General features: G+C 33.0%; 1 protein-coding gene across 5 annotated transcripts in view; it reads left to right on the top strand.

The window, feature by feature from the left end:
* IBTK (inhibitor of Bruton tyrosine kinase) overlaps positions 1-25,900 on the top strand; it is a 92,472-nt gene that overhangs the window by 52,341 nt on the left and 14,231 nt on the right. For 3 of the 5 annotated variants that reach the window (XM_086707304.1, XM_086707302.1, XM_086707303.1), the window contains exons 18-25: positions 1,322-1,439; positions 4,148-4,208; positions 4,769-4,890; positions 6,177-6,289; positions 10,288-10,436; positions 11,808-11,971; positions 13,616-13,708; positions 14,231-14,374. In XM_086707304.1, the coding sequence (XP_086563430.1) occupies positions 1,322-1,439; positions 4,148-4,208; positions 4,769-4,890; positions 6,177-6,289; positions 10,288-10,436; positions 11,808-11,971; positions 13,616-13,708; positions 14,231-14,374 (964 nt within the window). The remainder of the gene's footprint in view (positions 1-1,321; positions 1,440-4,147; positions 4,209-4,768; positions 4,891-6,176; positions 6,290-10,287; positions 10,437-11,807; positions 11,972-13,615; positions 13,709-14,230; positions 14,375-25,900) is intronic. The other 2 variants (XM_086707306.1, XM_086707305.1) reach the window with 1 other exon arrangement.

The raw sequence follows: 25,900 nt of genomic DNA, 5'->3' as shown, positions 1-25,900 counted from the left end.
CTCTGTCTCTGTCTCTGTCTCTCTCTTTCTCTCTCTCTCTCTCTCTCTCTCTCTCTCAAAAATAAATAAACATTAAAAAAAAAAAGTATACATATTGGAGATATTTTTAGTTGTTCAGTTGACTTTCCTGGCATTCCTTGGATATTCTTTTTCGGTCCATGCTACACAGCTTCCTTATTAATGAGTATCTTGATCTTCCTAGAACGTAGCAAGAGAAGAATTCAACAGAAGTTTGATCTCTATTATTGGGTAATCCTTGTTCTCAACTGAACAACTGTAAAGTTTTTATATGATCCATTTTTTTGTGTGTGAAATGGGAGAGTTTGGGTTCATATTAGGTTTGGTTAGGAGCGAAGCAAAAACCATTATTGACTGCAATTACACCTTTTGACAGAGTTAGAAGGAAGAAAAAAAACATAGGGTAAGCCAGGTGTAGAAAATAGTTATGTTCCTCTCTTGGTTTGGACTCATAGTAAATAAAGAATGAAGGGGTTTGGAAAGCAAAGTCATTTACTAGGTGAGTAGAATATTCTGAGATAGTCTCTAGCAAAATAGGACACTTCATGCATAAAGTTACCAGGATTGTAATAAAATCCAGAATCTTTTGTACAGTTATACCAGATTCTGTACTGGCCATGAATAATGATATAGTAATATTTAAATGTGAATATTTTCCAAATATATAGTGTGTATATGTGTTTATGTAAATATACCCACATAAATTTTGATGGATTACTCAATGTAAATATATTTTATAGAATGATTTTGTCAGTTTCTCTTAGTCTTTTTTTAAATTACCCTTAACGTTACTTTTGACGTTTTTATTTTTTATTTTTTAAAATAGTTTATTTTTTTAATTTTAAGTAATCTCTGTGCCCAACATAGGGCTCGAACTCACCACCCCAGGATCAAGAGTTGCAGGTTCTACCAACTGAGCTACCCAGGCACCCCTGGTTTCTCTTAATCTTAAGATCTTCTTAGTTTTATAGAAAAGAGACTATTCTGTCTATATAAATAAAAAGGAAGGTTTATTTGTGAAAGTTAAAACTATTCTAAAATCCTTAGATAGAAAATTGTCAATTTTTAGGTGACACATATCATCTCTATTTTCTTTTGGTGTGTTTATTTTGCCTCATAACCAATCATTTAAAATACTTTGGCACATTGGGATGAAAAGTGCATTCTATATTTGCCCTACTATAGTTATTTTGGCAAGAAAGTACTTCAGTTTTCCTTGTTCAAACCTGACAACTTTAAAAATAAGTATGTATTATTTGCTGTAGTAACATGGCTTTTGTCTCACTTTGTCTTTTCTTTGTAGTTACCCTTAAGAATGCTGCTATGTTACTGGAATTTGCAGCAATGTACAATGCTGAACAATTGAAACTGTCTTGTTTACAATTTATAGGACTGAATATGGCCGCTTTACTTGAAGCAAGGTAGGTTGGGTGCATACATTGTATGACTGTTGCAAAAGCAATTATTTATACATAATAGCAGACATGTTAGCAATTTAAAAGAATAGTGACAAATTACAGCTTTGTAGAAAAAAATGTAAGGGGATTCAATCATTCCATCAATATTTGAGTGCTTGCTTGATATATGCCAGCCACAGCTAAGCTACAGCAGTGAACAAAATAGGTAAAATTCTTGCCCTCAATGGAAAGCATACATTTTTGTTGGAAATTTGTGGGGAAAAAAATTATAAGTATGTTCTTTATATCTATGCATTCCACTGTTTTTAGTAGTGGAATTATTTGGTGAAATAAATTTGCAGATTTATTTTTTAATATAAGGTCTAATTTTTATTACTATAAAGTTGGTGGTGAGAAAATGAGTGTTTTGGTGAACATAGAAGTTTTAGATTAGAGTTCCGCATGTCAGTTTGCACTTTTGAAGCTTCAGTATTTTGTTTTGGATATAATAATGATAACTAATACTATGTGCCAGGCAGCATTCTCAAAGTGTTATATAGATCTCAGTTGATTTTCATGTAAACCTTATGATGACATAGATTCTGTTTATATTCTCATATTATAGACGAGAAAACCCAGGGACACTTTTTTTTCAAAGAATCAAAATTTTGATCTACATAATTTATTATATATGGTAATAGGTTTTTCACATCTCAGCTTTCAAAGTCAGGATGGTCTTTAATGAAACTAACTCTAAAATATGAAATAAAAGTGCTCTACTTTTTGAGGTGAATCACTGATTCTTAATAATTGCTATGTAGGATTCAATTCACAGGAAATTCTTTTGGCAGTATAATGCTTTGTTATTTTGTGAAAATGCTTTTCAAGTGCATATTAATGTTATGGGATATTAGTATGATTTTAAAATGCCTCTGGTATTTTGGTATCAGAATCTCGCTAGGGTTTCAGAATAAATTTCTTTGCTAACATCACATTAATGATTTTAATCAAAGCAATTTTTTTTTTACTTTGCTTTGCCAAACTAAGCTCATTCATTTGTCAGATAAGAATGAACCAAAATGCAAAACAAGCACTGAATCTACTTAAAATATGATACTGGGGGGGGCTGCGCCTGGGTGGCTTGGTTGGTTAAGCCTCCGACTTCGGCTCAGGTCATGATCTCATGGTCCGTGAGTTCGAGCCCCGCTCGGTCTCTGTGCTGACAGCTCAGAGCCTGGATCCTGTTTCAGATTCTGTGTCTCCCTCTCTCTCTGCCCCTCCCCTGTTCATGCTCGGTCTCTCTCTGTCTCAAAAATAAATAAACATTAAAAAAAAATGTTTTTTTAAATAAAAAAAATATGATACTGGAAAATGATGTGTGTTACTACCATTGTTCAGTAGTTATGTTGTGACAGGTGTCAGATGAACCATTAAGAATGGGGCGTGTGCTGTGGTGATGTCTCTACTTGTATAATTTTACATGAGTAGACATGCATAACTTGAATTAAAACAAAGATTTGTACAAATTTAACCATTCCTAGACAACTATTTGTTTGCTGGGAGTATAAATAAATACGTATAAAGATATTAAAAAAGGAGAGCTGCACCAAAATGGATATAACATCACAGGTTAATTATCCTCAAAATGTTAAAAACTGGTATGGTACAGATTTAAATATCCAAATTGTTTTGCACTCGGAAAAATAGTTTAACATATATTTTAGAATGTAAACTTGAAATTTTTACTGATGCCTTAAAAGTATCTCTTTGGAACTGGAGAGTTCCCTGAAATCTACTTTGAATACAACTGATGTAGTCCAAACATTTTATACATCATGAACATACTAAAGTCCAGAGAGATAAAGTTAGTTGCTCAAAGTCATGCAGGTAATTGCTAGCAGTGATAGCTGTAGATAGATTTCAGGTATCGTGACAGGCCGTTGTTCTATCACTATAATACTTTAGGAACTAAAGATTACAGATGTGGAAAATGAATACAGGTGGTGCCTGACTTACCATGGTTTGACTTAGGATTTTCTGGCTTTACAGTAGTGTGAAAGTGATACACATTCAGTAGAAACTGTACTTTGAACTTTGAACTTTGATCTTTTCCGCATACTAGTGAAAAGTATAAGTGATCCTGGTGATCACTTATGGTGATCCTGGGCAGTGGCAGTGAGCCGCAGCTCCCAGTGACACACAGGGTTTTCAAGGGTGTAAACAACTGACACACTTATTTTTTACTTTCAACATAGTAATAAATTACATGAGGTAGTTAACACTTTGTTTTAAAATAGGCTTTGTATTAGATGATTTTGCTCACTCAAGGCTAATGTAAGTGTTCTGAGCACGTTTAAGGTAGTTTAGGCTAAGCTGTTCAGTAAATAGTTGTATTAAATGTATTTTTGACTTCAGAGATTTTCAACTTAAGAGATTTATTGGGATGTTGAGGAAGAACTATATTTACAATTTTGCTATGATATAAGTGATATAAAAATCTTTTCTAAGGGTTTGATTTTACTGAAGATGTTTGTGTATGTATCTTCCTGTTTATTTGAAATATATAACTATACATACTTTCAAAAAGAATTTGTAGCATATTGATGGCATATTGATGATTTTAAAAATAATGTACTTATTCAGCAGTGTAAAGTGTCTCAACAGATTTGAAAATCTTGGTAGGTATTAAGTTACTTAAGTCTTAAAATAGAATTTTGTATCTTATTTTTTAGGTCTCTTGATGTTTTAAGTGATGGTGTTTTGAAGGATCTTTCTGTGTTTTATAGAAAAATGGTAAGGTTTATGTTTTTTCAATAATATCAAATTAAAGTAGTATATTAGATCAGACTTCTCACTGAAATAATTTCCTAATAAATTGTAATACATTAGGATATTTTAAAAATGAAGACATAGGGTTTTTGTTTGTTTGTTTTTTTTATAGATCCTACAGGTTAGTATGATAATCATAATTGAAAGTATTTAATGATAAAACTAATAACTTTTAATTCCTTTATAAATGAAAATTATTGAAGACTTTTCAAGTCTTTCATTACTTGTTAATTTACTAAACATCAGGACAGTACAAAAACATGGATTCATATTATCCCCAAAATTGGATTAATTTGTATTTAATAATGAGTTTTTATGGAAAGTGTTTTTTGATATTTTTTGGAATAATCTGTTTAATGAGTCTAATCATTTTTCCCTTTGTTGTAAACGTAGGAAGTCATTAGGCATTCTACACTTTTCCTTGTTAATGTCCCCACATATCAAAACAAGTGGGATATTATACCTATTTTGAAAAAATCTTTACACATTTTATATTTAAAAAGTGACTTTTAAAAAAAAAATAGATTCCAGCAATGGATAGAAGAGTCATTACACCATATCAGGACGGACCAGATATTAGCTATTTGGAAATAGAAGATGGAGATATCTTTTTGAAAGAAGACATAAATACGGAACAGAATTATTCGTAAGCTCTGTTTCTCTTTCTTTTCTTCTTCCCTCCTCTTCTTCCACTCTTCTCCCTGATCTTTGACACTATTAACACGTTTATACTGAAAGAGAAAATTGGAGAATCCTGAAATAGGAAGTATGTATTTATGTTTATTCTTAGTCTTGCTATAAGAAAGTACATGCATAATTATTTGCAGATGTAACAAAATTAACTATAAATATAAAAGGAATACAACCTTTAAGTTAACATGTTAGGTTGAATAAATGCATTTATCTTAGCTACCTTCCCAAACCCTGCTAAAATTACAATAAATAAAAAAGGCATTTTGCACTAGAGCAGAGAACAGGAAAGGAGAAACAGCAGTTAGGAGGTGTTAATAGTTTTGGAAGTTGGAAAGTGGTTGCTGAGCAGTAATGACTTAGGAAAAAAAACTAAAACAGAATTCCAGAAAGTCTTAAGAATTAGAGGTAGCAGGTTTATGAAGACCAGGGTGAGTGGTTAGATTTGAAAAAGATCATTTTTTTAGCTTCTTTCAAAGAAAATTGACCTTTTTCTGAACTCAGTTCAACCAAGTGATTGTTCCTCCTCCATCTTGGCTGAAAGATTTGCCCTCTGGAGAGATTGAACCAAGACTACATCAGCCATTATGGATTTTTCTCTATAGAGAACCTGACTGGTTCAAGAGATATGACCTATAGTGACTGACGTTTGGGAATCCTCTAACAAAATATCCCAGGTTCTACATAATCTCCCTGTAGTGTGGCCAAACATATGACAAGCCCTGTTTAGTATTTCCAAACTGTGTGTTAGGCTCAGTTATCAACTGGTTATAGAATTACTTTCCTTCTACTTAGTAAATGACTTGTTAAAATCTTTGGGCATTCAAGTCATTTACTATATATATAATAGTAACTAACTGTGTAGCCCCCTGAGAAACTGCTATTAGGTTCCAGATTTGTTTCTAACCCCTTTTCTAGTGTTTGTTAGCATTTGGGTTACTTGAAGTTTATGATATTTGATTATTTACTTTTAAAAGTATTTCCCTATTTCTAACTTTCACAGAAATAGTAGAGTTAACATCTAGTAAGAGTACACACTGAGGTTCAGTAAAACTGAGTAATTTGCTCTGAGCAACATAAATGCAACTAGAGCATGCCTATTTTTTGTGTTCTCTGTTTGACTAAAATGCTATACACACACACACATATATGTATATTCTCTTGCTCAAAATGCACAGTTCTTTTGCTGTTAATCTCTAACTTATTTCTAAAAAATGAATTTTGTATTTGCTTTTTTCGTAGGGAAAGTATGTTCAAGAAGGCAAAAACAAGAGCAAAAAAGAAGACACGTAAGCGTTCGGATAGTTCTGGAGGTTATAACCTTTCAGACGTTATTCAGAGTCCACCATCTACAGGTTAGTGAAAGTGTCTTAGGATATATTTCCTGATCTAATCTTTCATGTCTCTATTACCTAATTAATTTAACATGTATCAGATACTATTGTATACCATTTGCCAGGCCTACTGAAAGAAAATAGCCTTTGTCTTAGGGAGGCTACGGAAAATGATCGTATATTGTAATAAATATTCTGATTGAGGTTTGCTTTGAGAGCACAAAAGAAAAGCCCATATTAGGGGCACCTGGGTGGCTAAGTTGGTTAAGCGTCTGACTTCAGCTCAGGTCATGATTTTGTTGTTTATGAGTTCGAGCCCTGCGTCAGGCTCTGTGCCGACAGCTTGGAGCCCAGAGCCTGCTTCGGATTCTGTGTCTCCTTCTCTCTCTGCCCCTCCCCTACTTGTGCTCTGTCTCTCTATCAAAAATAAATAAATGTATATAAAAAAAAAAAAAGAAAAGAAAAGCCCATATTAATCTGAGGAGATCAAGAACGACCTCTTGAGGAAAATGATACATGAGTTGGATCTTGAAGAATGAAGAGAAATTGGCCAAGAAAAGGAGGCACACTGATAGACATATGAAGCAAAGGGGGCAATATACTCCCAAGGCTAGAGGCACTGGAAAGAACTGCATATTTCTTGTGCTTTGGTCAGCATGCTTCAGCCATATAGGGCATGTGTAGATAAGTGGTAATTGGCAATGGTCAGATTTTGGAGGGATTTTATGCTAAACTAAGGAATTTAAATGTGATTCTGAGGGCTATGAGTAATCGATTGATGGATTTTTAAGGCATATAATGTGAGTGGATAAAATTTTTTTTTAGAAAGACCACTCTGTCCAGTGGCATAGACTGTTAGTGATGGGCAAAACAGGACAGAGACACTATTATCACATGGATTCATTTCATTTACATCAGTACTCCGAGTTAGATGCCATTCATGTGCATTAGAAGGTTATAATCCAGTAATAGAATACAAAATATTTTATATCTATGCATTATGTGAGCTGTTTGAAAGTAAAGGTCATGTAGTTTTTCTAAAATGGTTTTCGCAGTTTAGTTTGAAAATCTTTTACTGAAGAGATGAAAGAATGAAAATCTGGATACCCTTCCTCCAAATTTATTGTTAACCTGTTACCACATTTGCTATTTTTTATAGACTTTCTGTTGCATGCTCACTTCCTTCATTCTCCAGTCTATCATTTTTTACAGATCCACTTGGAAGTTGTAGGCATGGCATTTTAATATAAATTAATACGAATTTCCTAAGAATAAGGATATTCTTCTACACAACCATAATATCATTAGCACATCGAAGACCATTAACATCAATTCATGAATATTACCTAGTATTACAGTCTCTATTCAGATTTCTCCAGTTGTCCAGGAATGTGTTTATAGCCTTTTGTGTTTTAACCTTAAAAAACACCTGGTATCCTGTGAAGATAGATACTGCCTTTGCTTATTAATGTCTCTTTAGTCTCTTAACTAGAACAGCACCTCTCACATCTTTTTGTTTTGATTTCAAAAGTTCAGGCCAGTGGTATAGACTATCTCACATTCTAGATTCCTCTGATTAGATCTAGATCTAAACTATCGAAATTGTAATACTTTCTTTAGATGAAAATACGGAAGTGTGACCACAATGAGACTACAGTATGGCTCTAAGAAATAGTATGTGTGTCTGTAGGAAGACATAAACAGGTATAACTTCTGTCAGCAGTATTTTCTTAGCCTGATGAGGTAACTTTGAAAAATACAAGTACACATTTTGTCCCTGTGGGAAAAAAAAGAAAAGCTGTCACTCAGGGCAAAGAAAGAATGTCTTTATATTTAACATGATCTATAAATGAGGTACTTGATGTGTTTGATAATGTTCAAAGGAATAAACAATGTCAAGAATAGTTGTTTTAGATAACACAGAAAGATATAAAAAAGACAATATACCTGGATTGATTGATGAAGCACTGAAGCTAGGTCTTTCACGTTTACTACATCTCCTGATTCCTACTTAGGACCTTTTAATATGTAAAATTCTGTGATTTTGTGTTCTCTCTGTTACACGAATTACCGCTAGTCCATAGAAGGACGTGTAGGTGGATTGATGGGAAGATGAATAAATGGACAGACAGGAAGTTATGAAACTAGTTGTTTTTCAGTTGCCTAAAAGACTTAGGGAAAAAGCAGATATTTAGTTTGTTTTAAATAATGGTATTATTAGCACACGTGTTAGAATCTTTATATTTCAGAGATGGAAGAGACATTAGTAATGAACTAAATTTTTGTCCCTTCCTTTAAACCTGAGGAAACAAAAGCGCAGAAAACTTCAGTGATTTGAGGTAGTGACAGACAGAAATAGAATTTATTTTTTTTGATTCCAGTTCTTATTCTTCCTGCTTTACTACTCTTTCTGTGGCCAAAGCAGATAATGATTGAAAGGTCAAATTTAATTGGGGCCAAAAAGCCTGTTCTGGAAGTAAACTTCATTGTGTGATCCTTTATGTTAGAAGACCATCTGTGAAAATGTTTATACTAAAAATAATTGTTGGCCAGTTTAAACATCCTCTTTATTCATTAGATTTATTTCTAATTGACTTTTGGTAGCATTCTGGCATTAAATATACTCTCTTAAAAATTTGCTGCTCTTAAAAATATTTAAAAGATGGGGGGAGTGCTGAATGTTATTTCCAAACTATTTGAGCAGTGACAGCAACAAAAGAGGCATATATCTTGTCAGAGTGATTTACTTTAAGGAAAACCCACTTATTTAAATATATAAGAGATAGTATGTTTTATTTATTTTCCTTTTTAAAAATTTAAGTCCAAGTTAACATACAGTGTAATAATGATTTCAGGAATAGAATTTAGTGATTCATCACTTACATATAACACCCAATACTCATCCCAACAAGTGTTCTCCTTAATGCCTACTACCATTTAGCCCATCCCCCCACCCAGCACCCCACCAACAACCCTCCATTTGAACTCTGTATTTAAGAGACTCTTATGGTTTGTCTACCTCTCTGTTTTTTATCTTTTTTGCTTTCCTTCCCCTGTATTCATCTGTTTTATTTCTTAAATTCCACAAATGAGTGCACTCATATATTTGACTTTCTCTGACTTATTTCACTTAGCATAATACACTCTGGTTCATCCACATTGTTGCAAAATGTGTTTTATTTATTTTTAAGTCAAATTTTTAGTTATAGCTCATGTCATGTGTTTTTTTGCTACCTCATTTAGATTCTACTAAATTTGAAATATGTGAAAGTAAACACATGAACTTAAGCAAAAGTTTGTTTTCTCTCTTTATATTTGAAATGACTTTGATCTACTAATGAATCTGGATACCAAATATGGCAGGGAAACAGGTATTTAGCTTGCCTGGGAGAAGAAATGGTATGTACATTTCATAACAGCCCTTTGCTTTAGGCAATAGGCTAATTAAAGTAGCTGTCAATCCACAGATTCCACCCCCCTCTCCAGAAGTAAAAACCGTCAATCAGGCCACGGTTGGCTTCAGCATAACCTCTGCTACGGGGCCAAAGTCATCCAGTCTTTGACTAGATGAGAGGTAGAAAGGCCACAGTGTTCCTCCCACACAGAATGAGGCCAATCCCCGTCTGCATGCGTGCAGAGAACTTGGTACAGAGAGACAGATGAGAAAGGGGACGGTCTGAAGTTTATTAATTTTGTCTTTTTTTTTTTTTTTTTTAATGGGGAGAAAGAAGTTCTGAATCACTTCTCAAAGCAGATCCCAAAGAAGTGTCTTCCTTAATGTTTATTGCATAATTGCTATATAATTGAAATGGATAAAACTGCTATTTTATTAAAGTCCCGTTTTAGTTTTTTACTTTTTTTTCTTCAGTTAGCTTGAATTGTCAAGATTTGATACAGTGAATATAATTTAAATGTTATTAAATCTGGATAAATGGAAGCTTTTAGTTCTATTTAATTCACTGAATGTAATATACACATGTTTACTGTATTTTAAGTGTTTTAAAATTTTTACCTTTTAGGATTATTAAAATCTGGTAAGACCAATTCTGTGGAATCTCTTCCAGAACTGCTGACATCAGATTCTGAAGGAAGCTATGCAGGAGTGGGTAGTCCTAGAGATTTACATTCCCCAGATTTCACAGCAGGATTTCAGTCAGATAAAATTGAGGTTTGTTTTTATTTATTAATGCACTGTTTTCTTAACTTCAGATTTTAGATCTTTATATAATTTATTTTTAGTTTTTATTATTTTTTGCTCTAACTTTAAAATACTCTCCTGGCTGGTTTATAAAAAAATACATATGATTAGTAATATATGTAGTATTAGTTTTCTCAAATTTGCATTATGTTTCTAGTTTTAAAGATTTTAATGGCAGTTTCAGCCCTCTATGACATTACATTTCTAATCCTCTTTCTGTAAATTAAAATATAATGTTGATGCAACATTGATGCAATATAATGTTGATGTATAGACATCTGGAAAAATATATTTATAGCTAAATTACTTGAAATTTACTTTGTGAAATGTCAGTTAACACCAAAGAACTGTCAAAGGAAAATGATTTTGAAAGGAAGCCTAACTTCAAATTCTGCATAGTCTCTTCCCTCTATCATGTTAATGGGAGCAATACAGGCTGGAATGGAGTTCTCCTGGTCCGGCACAATTGACATAAAATGCAGAATTTCTAGTCCAGTTGAACGCCGGAGAGTCCATTTTTTAGACATCTCTTAACATTTTATTCCATAATTGTTAATGTACAGGAAAGGAAAATGTCTAACTTATTAGATATAGGTCATTTTTCTCTAATCCCTAGTCCTCCACAAAACTATTAGCACTTCGAGAAATTCATGAGACAGTGGAAAATTTATCTGTTCTTCTTAGTCTTCTAGGCCTCAAGAATTGATTTTTTTTTTTTTTTTTTTTTTTTAATGTAGCTAGATAGAGGTTTCGGGGCAATTCATATTAACACCAAGGTTGGTGTAGAGGACAGTTGAGGTTTAAAAGGAAAATTAAAGGCATGCTGTGAGTGTTTGGCAATAAGAGTCTGTCCTAGCAATGGAAATAACCATTTTAATAACTTCCTTGACCTATTATAATGGCAATTGTTTTAAGGTTCCTTTTCAGCTGTCAGTATTATTTACCTTTAATTTTATTCAGAATGAATTATATGACATTAATATGAAACAAAATGAAAGTTTGGTATGAAGTCATGGACATTAATTTTAAAGTTACTGCTTCATATCTTATTTCAGCAACTTTTATTAACATTTTTACTTAATGCTCATATTAATGGGAATTTAATGTGCAAACTTATTTTCCTAAAAATTATTCTCAAATCTCATGGTAACTGCGTTATAGTGACTTAGAAGTTTTGAGAATTGGTTAAGATGCTAAAGTAGAAGAATGCTAGATGATTATTGTTATAAGATTTTATGCTTTAATATAATTTAACCAATATTTATTAAGTACCAATAGGTGTCTACTATTATTTATTTTTTAATGTTTGGTTTTTGGTTTTTTTTTTTTTTTTACCTCCAGGGGAAAATTAAACCATATCTTAATGGTACACCTCCTGCATATTCTAGGGAAGATTTAAAACCATGGGAAAAATCACCAATACTTAACATATCTGCTCCACAGACCATTCCCAGTAACAAAATTGATACTACAAGCTCTTCCAGTTGGGTTGCTGGCTCTTTCAGGTAGGATTTTCATCTTGTTCTGTACCTGTTAGTTGGAGAAATACTATTTATTTTTAGTCAAATGGAAATTTTTTTTTTTTTTTAATTTTTTTTTTTCAACGTTTATTTATTTTTGGGACAGAGAGAGACAGAGCATGAACGGGGGAGGGGCAGAGAGAGAGGGAGACACAGAATCGGAAACAAGCTCCAGGCTCTGAGCCATCAGCCCAGAGCCTGACGCGGGGCTCGAACTCACGGACCGCAAGATCGTGACCTGGCTGAAGTCGGACGCTTAACCGACTGCGCCACCCAGGCGCCCCACAAATGGAAATTTTTAATGAAGCACATTTAAAAAGTATTAATGTAAATTTCTAATACACAGAAAATTACCTAGATGCATACAGATTACTAGCTAGCTAAAATAGGCACTTTTTTCCCCAGACAGAATTTAGTTCCCTTTGTACTGTCATTTGTGAATGCCAGTAAATACTATATAACCCACAGATATCTATATCTAGATATATAGTGACTTAATAATAAGCTATTTTTTTGATAGTATATATTAAAACTCCCATTCAGGAAGACCATTTTGTCATTTGTAGGTTTGTTGTATCTTTTTTTTTCTTTTTTTTTCTTTTTTCTTTTTAGCACATTAAGGGGTATTTAAGATCTCACAAAATACATTGTTATTCACAGTTAATTTTCAGAACAATGTCACACTGCTTTTAACTTGCCTATATTGCATCCATAGTTTTCTTTTATTTAGAAAAGTCAATTTTTTTTAATTGAAGGAGTCGATATAATTAGAATGCACGCTTTCAGAGTAATTATTGAGCTTGTGCTTCATATTTATACACCTACTATGGTTTATAATAGGCTAAAACTGTTAATTGACTTACCAATTATATTTACATAATTATTTTGAAATATGCTATATTTTGCAAAGTTGGAAGACCAGATTATGATGTGCCAGTTTATGTTGTTTCATAGTCTAAAAGTAGTTTAGAAATCAGTCTCAATTTTTTTGCCTTTTAAGTAAACATATTTGTGGGAACCCCAAGAAGCATCTTCTAATCACTAGACTATTTTATTGAATGTGTTTTAAGATAATTGGCTTGATGTAAAGTCAGCAATATAGATCGGCTGTTTCTAAGGATGGTAGAATTTGTTTTTTCTCATTATAGTACAACTTCCTCTGGTGGGTTTCTAATATTATTGAGCATCCCCAAATTTTACTTTAAAATTTTTGTGGTTGGTATCATTATACAGTAGTAAGAATTTTGTTAAAAACAGAATATAATTTTCAAGTTCTGTTCATCTTAAAGGTTAAGAATTTAAACAGAACTTGAGTTTCTTATGCCTAAGTTAGATAAGAATTATTCTATTGTTTGGCTTTTTTTTTTTTTTTTTTTTTTGGTTTTGTTTTTTTCTTTAAGAGTTTCAGTTTTATGTTATTACTTTGGATGCATTTTAGTTATTTATATATATATAAAAGTAGCTTTCATTCAAAGTATCCTTTTTGAAGTTGGCCACAGCTGACAAAATAAACCTAAATTATCCTTTCATTATCAATCTTACATATACTTTATAGTTTCAGTGAAGTTTGGGTATTGGACTTTATGGATAAATAACTGTATTGTAAAGTAAATTTTATATGTATTTTAGTCCTGTCAGCCCTCCTGTCATGGATCTCCGAACCATCATGCAAATTGAAGAAAATAGACAAAAATGTGGAGCTACACCAAAGACAAATTTGGGGTTGGTTAAAAACTCATAAAAAAGGAAAGACCATGTTGTTTTATAGTTCTGTCCTAAAGAATTAGAAAGACCTACTATACTCTTTTTCTGCATTTGATGTTAAACTCAATTAGAAAGACCTACTGGACTTTTTTTGTTTTGTTTTTCTGCTTTTGATGTCAAACTAAGTTATAAACTCTTTTTTATTTAGGCTTATAGCCTTCGTAACATTTCTTAAATACATGCCAAAGATTGAGTTGGTTGGTAGTCCAACTCATGTAGAATATGGTGTTGTCAGAAATTTGCCTCTAAAGTATCATTGTGGACTATTTCTGGTGCAAGTGTGATGTAAATGTATTAGTAGGAAGGCTCATTTAGTAACTGTTATTTGATCGTCGATAGTATAAACTGATATTGTCACTCTTGAATCTTATGGCCATTTTGATCCAGTAATAGTAAAATCACATCAAATAAACAGAAAGCAGTATAATTACCTGTAACCTCCATTAAGCAGAAATTAATGCTAATTCATTTAATTTCTAGCAAAATGATTTCTCATGGAGTTAAACTTTCTCAGAAGCAACGAAAAATGATTGCAATGACTACCAAAGAAAATAATTCAGGAACAAGTAGCATGGAAACAGCTTTAACTGCTCCTTCAAAAACTCCGAAACCAGCGAATGCATGGTATGCTTTAAGTTTTATTAAAATAGGCAGAGATCTGTGTGTTACCTTTTAAGGTAGTTCTTGGCTTCTGGGTTTCCCTCCTAACTTTTCAAGTATTTCACTCCTCTCTTTAAGTTAAAAATTAGACCTTGGGAAATAATTTTTTTGTTTTGACATATGCACCATGGTTGGTGCATTTGTTCGTCATTCTTTCTATTATAGATTTCAAAATGTTTTGTATAGATACAGTTTCTTCTTGGTATTCTAATTAGCATGTATTACTAAAGTAATTTAAGGAAGGAGACTTACATTTTTTTCATTTGTTGTAAGAAACAATATATAGCATAGAAAAATTGGGATAAACAATTTTTTACCACCTTAATTTCTTTGTCCTTCTGTATACATCATGAATATCTTTGCAGTGTTAATAATCTTGGTTTTCGTTATCACTTGTTTATTTTTTCAGTGTTTATTTATTTTGAAAGAGAATAGAGAGAAAGAATCCTGAGGAGGCTCCATGCTGTCAGTGCAGAGCCTGATGTGGGGCTCGATCTCACAAACTGAGATTGCGACCTGAGCCGAAATCAAGAGTCAGACGCTTGGGGTGCCTGGGTGGCTCAGTCGGTTAAGCGTCCGACTTCGGCTCAGGTCATGATCTCGCGGTTCGTGAGTTCAAGCCCCGCGTCAGGCTCTGTGCTGACAGCTCAGAGCCTGGAGCCTGTTTCAGATTCTGTGTCTCCCTCTCTCTCTCTGACCCTCCCCCGTTCATGCTCTGTCTCTCTCTGTCTCAAAAATAAATAAACGTTAAAAAAAAAAATTAAAAAAAAAAGAGTGAGACGCTTAACCAACTGAGCCACCCAGGCACCCCTCATTGTCACTTCTGTAAGCAGGAGTATTTACTTGCTATTATAGAGATTTTCTCCATTACAGTTTACCTGTAATTTGGAGATTAATAGGAGTAATCTCCAAAGAGGTCAGATAGCAGTTTTGAGGTGTATAAAATAGGTTGTACTTCCTGTCCCCCTTCCATCCTCCCTTTTCTTTGTAGCCTGTCAGAACCACTTACTACAGGTCTAAAGCATGATCACAGAAAAGAAAGTAAAGGAAGATGTGGGAAAACCCAGGTAAAGAATAAGAGAGAGTGGGGGCGCCTGGGTGGCGCAGTCGGTTAAGCGTCCGACTTCAGCCAGGTCACGATCTCGCACTCCGTGAGTTCGAGCCCCGCGTCGGGCTCTGGGCTGATGGCTCAGAGCCTGGAGCCTGTTTCCGATTCTGTGTCTCCCTCTCTCTCTGCCCCTCCCCCGTTCATGCTCTGTCTCTCTCTGTCCCAAAAATAAATAAACGTTGAAAAAAAAAAAAATTTAAAAAAAAAAAAAAAGAATAAGAGAGAGTAAAACTTGAGAGAATGGGTTTAGTAGAATGTTTAAATTCATCAGTATTTGTGCACACCTTCTATATATGAGACTATGGTAGACTGATTTGGTCACCCTCTGTAGGGTTTGTGGGATAGCTGTTAGAACATTGAGTTGTGTTTTCCCTAAAGAAAAGTATGGAGGGGCAGCTGGGAGGCTCATTCACTTAAGTGTCCAACTTAGCTCAGGTCATGATCTCATGGCTTGTCAGTTGGAGCCCCATGTCAGGCCTGTGCTGACAGCTCAGATCCTGGAGCCTGCTTTGGATTTTGTGTCTCCCTCTCTCTGTCCCTACCCAACTTGTTCTCTCTCTTTCTCTCTCAAAAAATAAATATTAAGAAAAGTATAGAAAAGATAAAAAGAAAGTTCTTGGATCAGCTCTCAAGATACTAAATATCTGTAACTTGAGAGAATTAACTAAGCACATGAGGAAGCTTTGGGCTTAGTAATATAGTTTTAGCTATGCCATTATTCACTTTTATTATTTAAAAACAAAAAGTAGGGGAGGATCCCAGGGAAGATGGCAGATTAGGAGGACCGTAAGCTCACTTTGTCCCATAATACAACAGATAACACACACATCATTTTAAATAACCCAGAAAATGATCCATACTACCAAGAGCAATCTATAGATTCAGTGCTGTCCCTATCAAAATAACAAGGGCATTTTTCATAGGACTAGAAGAAATAATCCTAAAATTTGTATGAAATCACAAAATAACCTGAACAGCCCAAGTAATTTTGAGAAAGAACAAAGCTGTAATAATCAAAACAGGTATGGTACTGGCACAAAAACAGACACATAGATCAATGGTGTGGAATACAGAGTCTATAAATAAACTCATGCTTATATGGTCAATTAATCTTTGACAAAGGAAGCAAGAACATATAATGGGAAAAGAACACATCAACAAATGGTGTTGGGAAAACTGGGCCATTTCCTTATACCATATCCAAAAATAAATTCAGAATGCATTAAAGACTTAAGGACAGAAACCATAAAACTACTAGAAGGAAATGGAGGTGGTAAGCTCTTAGACATCAGTGTGAACAACAAAATGAAAAGGCAGCCTACTAATTTGGAGAAGATAATTGCAAATGATATGACTGATCAGGGATTAATATCAAAAATACATAAAGAATTCCTACAACTCAGTATTCAAAAAAAAAAAAAAAACAAACCCAACTCAAGTAAAAAATGGGCTGAGGACCTGAATAGGCATTTTTCCAAAGAAGACATACAAAGAGGTAACTAATAGACACGTGAAAAGATGTTCAGCATCACTAATCATCTGCAAAATGCAAATCAAAACCACATTGAGATACCACACTTCTGTCAGAATGATGATTGTCAAAAAGACAATAATAAGTGTTGGTGAGGATGTGTTGAAAATGGAACTCTCATGCACTATTGGTGGAATGCAAAATGGTATAGCAACTATCGAAAACCGTATGAAGGTTTCCCACAAAATTAAAAATAGAGCTTCCGTATGATCCTGCAGTTCTCCTTCTGGGTACTTATCTGAAGAAGATGAAAACACTCATTGGAAAAGATAAATATAGAATCCTGTGTTCTTTGCAGCAATATTTATAATAGCCATGATATGATACAAGTAAGTACCATTGATGGATAAATGGATAAAGATATGTTATGTATGTGTGTGTATATGTATACACACACAGTGGTATATGAGCCATAAAAAACAATGAAATCTTGGCATTTGCAACAAAATGAATGGACCTAGAAGATATTATGCTAGGTGAGATAAGGAGGAGAAAAACAAATACTCTATGATTTTCCTTATATAAAAAATCTAAAAAACAAATGAACAAAACAGAAACAGACTCATTCATACAAAGAACAGTCTGGTGGTTGCCAGATGGGAGAAGGGGAAGGGGATTAAAAAGTCAAAGTAACACACTTCCAGTCATAAAATAAATAAGACACATAGATACAATGCAGAGTAGGAAATATAGTTAATAATGTGTAACAATGTTCCTGCCAGATGGTAGCTAGATTATGGTGGGTGATCATTTCAGTGTATATAAATGTTGAATCACCTGAAACTAATATAATGTATGTCAACCATACTTTAATAAAATTAAAAAGTACAAACTAATCAATAGTTTTATGTACCTTAGGATACCAGGTAAGTTTAATTATAATTTTATTCTGAATTATTATCAAAGTGAATTTAAAATTATTTATGCACTTTTTGTGCATTTTTGGCTTCTTGAGACTATATTTTTGGTATCTGAAGGATTTTTTAAAGTTTCTTTCTGCTAAATTCTTCTGAATATATGTACTTTTATTTGTACTCATTGTACAGTGGGCTGATGGAACTTAGCAAAATATAGGTATTAATTTGTAAATATGTACCTAAAAATCAAATAAGCATATAAAATATATACATATGCTTTGTTATGGAAATTTTATAAGTTAATGGAACTAATAAAATATTTGTTAGAGATTTTAAGAACCTATTTATAAAATGGTTGGTATTCATGAATTTTGATCCATATTTAGTATAAATGGAAATAATCATTATTTGATTGTTGAATACTTTTTACACATAGGGTGCGAATCTATGGTAGTATATGTTTGAAGAAACTAAAAATGAAATAGATTTGTTTTCCTGAGAGTATCCCATGTAAGTGTTCATCTAATGAAACTTGGTCACATTTAAATTTTACTGTGCTATGAATAAATTAGAAAAGCTTAAATTAGCATTTTAATCTGATTTACAGATTGTATTTATAAAGTATATTCAGTATTGTAGTGATTTAAGTTTTTAAAGATATTTCTTAAAAGTGTATCTTCCTCATCCTGAAGAATCCTCTAACAAGATTTTTTTTCCTTACAAGATTTTTTATGCTATGTTTTTATCTTGAGGTTAAGGTGCAACTTCTTAGCACATCACAAATTAGCCCTGTGAGTCTGCTTCTGATTATGGGAAGGATTTTCACTAGTTTGTTGGCAGATTCGTTCACCTAGTTTATATAACTCATAGTACATAGTTGTGCTCCTGCTGTCTACAGTTAGGTGTGGCAATATGTATTAAAGACAACCGTTTTCTTGCATTAGAATAAGTTCTGATTGGCTGAATTTAAATCTAGTATGCAAACACCAAGTGTATTTGAGAGTTGGGCAGTTTTCATTATCAACTGTTTTACTTGGAGAAATAATACATTTCTCACCATCTTGAGTGGAAGAATGCGCAAGCTTTGTGGCCTGGCTTGATGTATAAATATAAATTCTTCCAAATTCCATATACAGGTAACCCATAAATTAGAAACTAATTTCAATGTTTAACTCTTTAGAGCTGAAAATTTTATTTCTTTTTTTTTTTTAATTTTTTTTCCACGTTTTTTTATTTATTTTTGGGACAGAGAGAGACAGAGCATGAACGGGGGAGGGGCAGAGAGAGAGGGAGACACAGAATCGGAAACAGGCTCCAGGCTCTGAGCCATCAGCCCAGAGCCTGACGCGGGGCTCGAACTCACAGACCGCGAGATCGTGACCTGGCTGAAGTCGGACGCTTAACCGACTGCGCCACCCAGGCGCTCCAGAAAATTTTATTTCTTAAGGCAAAAATTTCAGGGCTGCTGTAGCTGAGAAACAAAATCTTGATTAAGATTTAGTGTGGCTGTAAGTGTCTACAAATGCTTCTTCATAAAGTTACTGTGGCTGCTAAGATGGCAAGTAGCCAGAGCCTGGGTTAGGAAAGCAAAATCATGGGAAATCAGACACTGTTCCAAATTATGGCATCATCAGTGGAAAGAATAGTAGAACTCATTTAAAGAAATCTGGGTAAGTCATTTTTATAGGTAACCAGTAAGCATGATTAATGAACATGTGAGTTTAAGATATCTTGTAAGCGCTGTTACTTACATTTGTTCCAAAGGAGATATTATCAGTAGCTTTAAAAAAAAAAAAAATTCAGAGTTTTTAAGAAGTATATATATCATTTATATCTAGGAGTCCCTAAATTACTGCTAGGATAAATCTGACAACTTGTGCTTTTCAGATCATTATGAAATTTCTGTATTTAGAAACATGAATTACTTACAGGGGACATTCAATAGATTCTCCAGCAAGAACTTTTGCCAGCAGTGTTCGCAAATTGCTAATGTTACACTGTACTTTACACCATAGTTACCTTGTCAATGGAAACTGTTAGGTATGTGTGCTTTGGGGAGGAGGAAAGAGTTGTTAAACAAATGGGGAGTGATTTCTTTTGTATATATGTTTAACTTTTTATTATGTTTTGTGTATGTACGTGTTTGGGGAAAATTTTTCATCAAGTTATAGGTAAGTTCCTTTTGAAGAAATATTTTTAGTATGAATACCTTAGTAGATCATGTTTCTAGTACAAATCTCTAAGGAAAATTTCTCTGATGTGATTTAAGGTTTTACTTAGAGTAAAGAACTTTTAAATATGGGCACAGCAGTATAGTGATTAAGCTTAGGTTCTAGAGGGAGTCTTGCTTGAGTTTAAATCATGTATCTGTTACTTGGGAATAATGTAAACTTAGATCAGTTTTTTAATCTTTCTTGGTCTTACTTTCCTTGTCTATAAATAGAGTTAAAAATAGTACCTATTTCACAGGAGTATTATGAAGCTGAAACTGAGTCAAAGCATGAAACATTTAGTATATTCAACAACGTCTAATCAAATATGTAAATTTTAGCCATTAATATTTTAATAAGTTATAACTTAATTTGTAATATGGTTATAATATGTATTAAATTTTGGTGAACTTTTTTCTTAGAAAAATCTTATGTGAGACGTTTTGTATTGATCTAATCTTTATTGAGCAAATAGAAATTTGGTGAAAATTTTTAGTTTTGTTATGAATTGATGCTTATACGATAGCAAAACAAAGTGTGGATCATCAGTATCTGTGTTATCTTTGACACTTTATAGGAAGTATTGTCTTGATTTCTTACAGAAGGCAACAGTAGACTAGATGGCAAGGATGGGTTCCATCATTAAGAACTGGTTCTGCCTTATCTCTCGTGATCCCTGCACTTTGGTTATACTCTTCTTTTAAACATAGGAGATGATAAAAATGCTTATCTTTCAGGATTGTTATTGTAAGAATTAAATGGCAGGATGCACGTTAAGGTGTTTTACAAATATAATTTGGTAATTAGGTCAGATTCAGGTACAAATGAGTTATTCAGACAAGATACAGGATTTTAGAAGTCCTCACTTTTTTATGGACTACCTCAAATAGTTTATGAACTTAATCTAGGTATGGATTTTAAGGTTTCTTCCAAGTATGAGTTTAACTTTTTGGAGAATTATCCAGTTAGCATTTGTATTCACTTATTGACATGGCCACTTTGTTTTCTGAGTAAAGAAAATAGAAAAAAAAAAAATAACTTAGGCCTGGAAGTTGTTTACATTATTATTGCTGAGAATTTTGACTATCTAATGTTAAGGATTCTGAAAATGATGCCAAGAATATGGTGTAGATCTAGTGTACAAAATAATAAGTAAGGGTTATCTTTTTAATTTTTCTCAGACTTTAGAAAAATACTAAGCCTATTATAACTGATTATATTTCTTCATGTCAGAACTTCCTTGTTCTCATTGTCTTCTTTTTCTCTTAAATCACAGTTTTGTTAAATGCTATGAAAATTATGGATAGTAAGACTTACATAGCATTTCTCTGTAACAGGTACTATTTTAAGTATTTTTCCATAAATTAACATTTGATTCTCAAACATTATCCTCATATTATTGATGAGGAAACTGAAGCACAAAGGTTAACTTATGAAGGTCAGAGCCAAAATTTGAACCCAGGAAGTCTAGCAACAGAGGCTTTGTGCCTAATCCTGACTGTTATCCTGCAAATTGCTTTTGTACTGATAGTAAAATAAAGCATTGATTATTAAGAGATTCTGATATCATAAAAATCTGAGTATGAGATCTTTGAAAGCTCAGTTGGTCTGTATAGATGATTAAATTTTTGCCTGTTTTGGTGAATATTATTCTAAAATACATTCTACTTTTAATTATCAAAGTATTATACCTATAGTGAGTGTGATTAATTTTGTGTATTTAGGGTCAACTTAATTTTTATTTCTATTTTATCCATGTAAAATTAGGTTTACATTTTAAGTAACTTTTTTTTTAAATTTTTTTTTTTCAACGTTTTTTTATTTATTTTTGGGACAGAGAGAGACAGAGCATGAACGGGGGAGGGGCAGAGAGAGAGGGAGACACAGAATCGGAAACAGGCTCCAGGCTCTGAGCCATCAGCCCAGAGCCTGACGCGGGGCTCGAACTCCCGGACCGCGAGATCGTGACCTGGCTGAAGTCGGACGCTTAACCGACTGCGCCACCCAGGCGCCCCTTAAGTAACTTTTTATTAAAACATTATATACACTTAAAAGTGCAGTTATCACAAGTGTATAGGTTGAATTTTCACAAACTGAACACATCTTGCACACTCAGAATTCAAATCAAGAAGTAACATTACCAGTATCTAGTCCCCTCCTGCCACCCTGCCATGCCCCCTCCCCAGCCACCAACCCCACTATCTTTTTTTATCATACACTCTCCTCTGACTTTTCTTTCCATAGATTTTCTTTTAATATATATAAATAGAATTGTGTTCCTTTGTTCAATGTTATATTTATTAAACTCATTCATATTTTGATGAGTACTAATATCCATTGTGTAAATATTCATTCAGTTTTTGTTAGCATTTGAGTATCCTCCTTTTTTTACTATTAGGATTGGTTCTGCTATAGATACTCTAGTTCATGTCTTTGGTATACATACAGTTGCATTTCTATTGGGTATATAACTAGGAATAACTGGGTCATAGGATATGCATGTATTCATTTTTAGTGAATATCACAAAACATTCTCATCAGTGGTCTATGAGTTGTTCTTTCTCCACCTCTTTACCAAAACTTGGAATTTTTTAACTTTATTTTAGTCTTTTGGGAAGGAGTGCAGATTTCCTTTTCTATTCTGTTCTTTTTTTAATAACGTTATCAAGGTATAATTTAAATACAGTAAACGAACTAACTTTGTATATAGAAGTTTTGGCAAATGTATTTACATCTGTATATTCACCACCCCAATGAAAATTTTAAAAATATGTCCATCATCCAAATACCTTTTCTTAGGCACTCTCTACCCTCCTCCCATGCCACCACTGATGAAATTTCTGTCACTATAACTTAGTTTTCGCCTGCTCTCGAACTTTATATAAATGGTAGAAGTCCAGTATATTCTGTTTCCTTCATTCAACTTAAAGTTTTGGAGATTCATCCATGTTGTTGCATGTATCTGTAATTTCTTCCTTTCTTGTTGAGAAATACTGGGTTTCCAGTTTGTTTTTATGAAAAAAAAAAGTTATATCCAAGTCTTAATAGACCTGTATTTTTATTTACTTAGGGTTGAAATTGCTGGGTCATATATTAACTGAATGTTAGACTTTATCAGAAAATCACCAGGTGTTCCAGAATGGTCATATTTTACATTTCTGCCAGTAATATGTGAGAATTCCTGTTGTTCCATACCCTATCCAACACTTGGTACACTTAATCTTTTTAATTTTGGCTATTCTGGTAGGTGTGGCTTATTTTACATTTCTCAGGGGCTTATTGGCCACTTTCATATCTTTGGGATGCATTTTCAGATTTTTGCCTTATAAATTGGGCACTTTATTCTCTTAATATAGTACTGTTAGAGTTTTATATTCTGGAAGTAAGACCTTTGTTAGATATAGATGTTTTGTGAATATTTTCTTCCACTCTGTAGTTTAGCTTTTCATTTTCTTAACATTATCTTTTGAGGAGCAGAAGTTCTGCATTTTGATAAAATGTATTGCATCAGTTTTTTGTTGTTATTTGATTTAGGGCTTTTTGTGTCTTTGACTAAGGTTACAAAAATTTTGTTTTTGTTTTGATCTAGATGTTTTATAAGTTTAGCTTTTACGATTGGGTTTATGATTCAAATTTATTTTTATATATAGGGTAAGATAGAGCCCAAGGTTTTTGTTCCCCCCCCACCACCCTTTTTTTTTTTCCTTACCAGGTATCTAGTTGTTCCAGCACAATTTGTTGAAAAGATTGTCCTCTCCTCATTTTATTACTTGGCACTTTTGCTGGAAATCACTTGACCATATATGTGTCAGTCTAATTCTGGACTCCTGTTGAGTTCCATTTGATCTACATGTATATATCCTTAAGCCCGTATCATACTGACTTGATAATGATAGCTTTTGTAAATATTGAAATCAGATAGTATAATTTCTTTGGCTTTGTTCTTTTTATACAAAATTATTTTTTCTAATTTAAATTTTTCCATGTTTGTATAAATCTTAGATTAGTTTATCAAAAATGCCTACTAGAATTTTTTAGGTATTGTTTTGGGTTTGTAGATGAATTGGATTGACAATTTACGATATTGAGTCTCCCAATCATGAACCATGTAGTATCTTTTAGATCTTCCTTAGTTTCTCTTAGCAATTTTTTATAGTCTTCAGTGTATAGATCATGCCTATCTGTGTTTTGTTAATTTTATCCCTAAATATATGTCATATTTCAGATCATAGGACTTTTCTATAGGATTTTTCTCTTTTATCCTGTGAGTGTTAGATCACCCTTGCATTCCAGGAGAAAGAAACCTCACTTGGTCATTGTTTATTATCTTTATTTAATAAATTGCTGGGCATTACCATTATTGCTGAAAGTTTTCTTCAAAAAGTTCTTTTTCATCCTGGTCCCTTCTCCATATCAATGTCAACCACTGTGGTGATTTTTCTTTTTTGACCACAGATTAGTTTTGCCCATTCTAGAAGTTTATGTGAGAACAAAACATAATATACTTTTTTCTGTTTTCATTCAGCGTATTTTTTCTTTCATTCAGCATATTTTTCAGATTTATCTGGGTTGTGTGAACCAATAGTTTATTCCCTTTTATTACTCGGTAGTATTCCAAGGTATGAATATACCACAGTTTGTATTTATTCCTGTTGATGGACACCTGGACTATTTCCAGTTTTTGGCTATTGTGAATAAAGCTGCTGTTTGAACATTCTTGTGTAGGCCTTTTAATAGACATATATTTTAATTTCTTTTGTATAAATACCAGGGAGAATTGCTGGATTATACAGAAGATACATGTTTACTTATTACAAAATTGCCAGTCCTTTCCCCACAGCACTGTGGTACCATTTTATCCTCCCAGCAACAATGTATGAGAGTATTGGTTATTTCATATTCTTGCCAGCACTGGTATTGTCAACTAATTTGACCCATTCTGGTAGGTGTGTAGCAGCCTGTCATTGAGGTTTTGTGTTTCCCTGGTGAATACTGAGTACTTTTTATGTGTTTATTCATCATTAGCATACTTTCTTTGTGAAGTGTACATTCAAATCCTTTTTGCTTTTTGAAATTCCCTTGACTTTTATTATTTGTGTTTTTAAGTTTTGAGTTCCAGGAGTTCTTTTTATGGTCTGGATACAAGTCATTTGTCACATATATGTTTTGCAAATGTTTTCTGTTTTCTTAATATCTTCTGATGAGAAGTTTTAATTTTCATTAAGTGTAATTCATCATTTCTGTATTTGATGTTTATTCCTATATAAGTCCTAAGAAACCTTTGCCTACCACCAAGTTATAGTCGTCCGTTTTCTTCTAGGATACTTAGCTTTTACATTAGATATATGATCCATCTTGAATTAATTTGGGGATATGGTGTGAGATAAAGGTAAAGGTTTCTTTTATAAACCATTTGTTTATTATAGATAATTACTTTCACCACTGAATTGCTTTGGTAATTATTGAAAGTAGAAGGACTGTATATATGAGGTTCTATATGTAAGCTCTTTGTTCTTTTCCATTGATCTGTTAATCCTTATGTCAGTACCACTCTGTCTTGATTCCTGTGACTTGTTTTATCTTCTTCCAGCTTTGTATTTCTTTAAGAATACTTTGACAAATCTAATTTTTTTTTGTATTCTCATATAAATTTTAAAATCAATTTGTCAATTTCTACGTTAAAAAAACTGCGGGATTATTCAATTTTTTAAATAGAGCTAGGTCTATATATTTTTTTATTTCTATTTTTGTTATCTTTGATAAATTGTATTTTCAAGATATTTG

The sequence above is a fragment of the Puma concolor genome, chromosome B2 (genome assembly GCF_028749965.1).
Source record: "Puma concolor isolate L17-30 chromosome B2, mPumCon1.1.hap2, whole genome shotgun sequence".
Taxonomy (NCBI): Eukaryota; Metazoa; Chordata; class Mammalia; order Carnivora; family Felidae; genus Puma; species Puma concolor.
The sequence above is the reverse complement of the archived record's forward strand: the minus strand, read 5'-3'. Positions and strand labels throughout refer to the sequence as shown.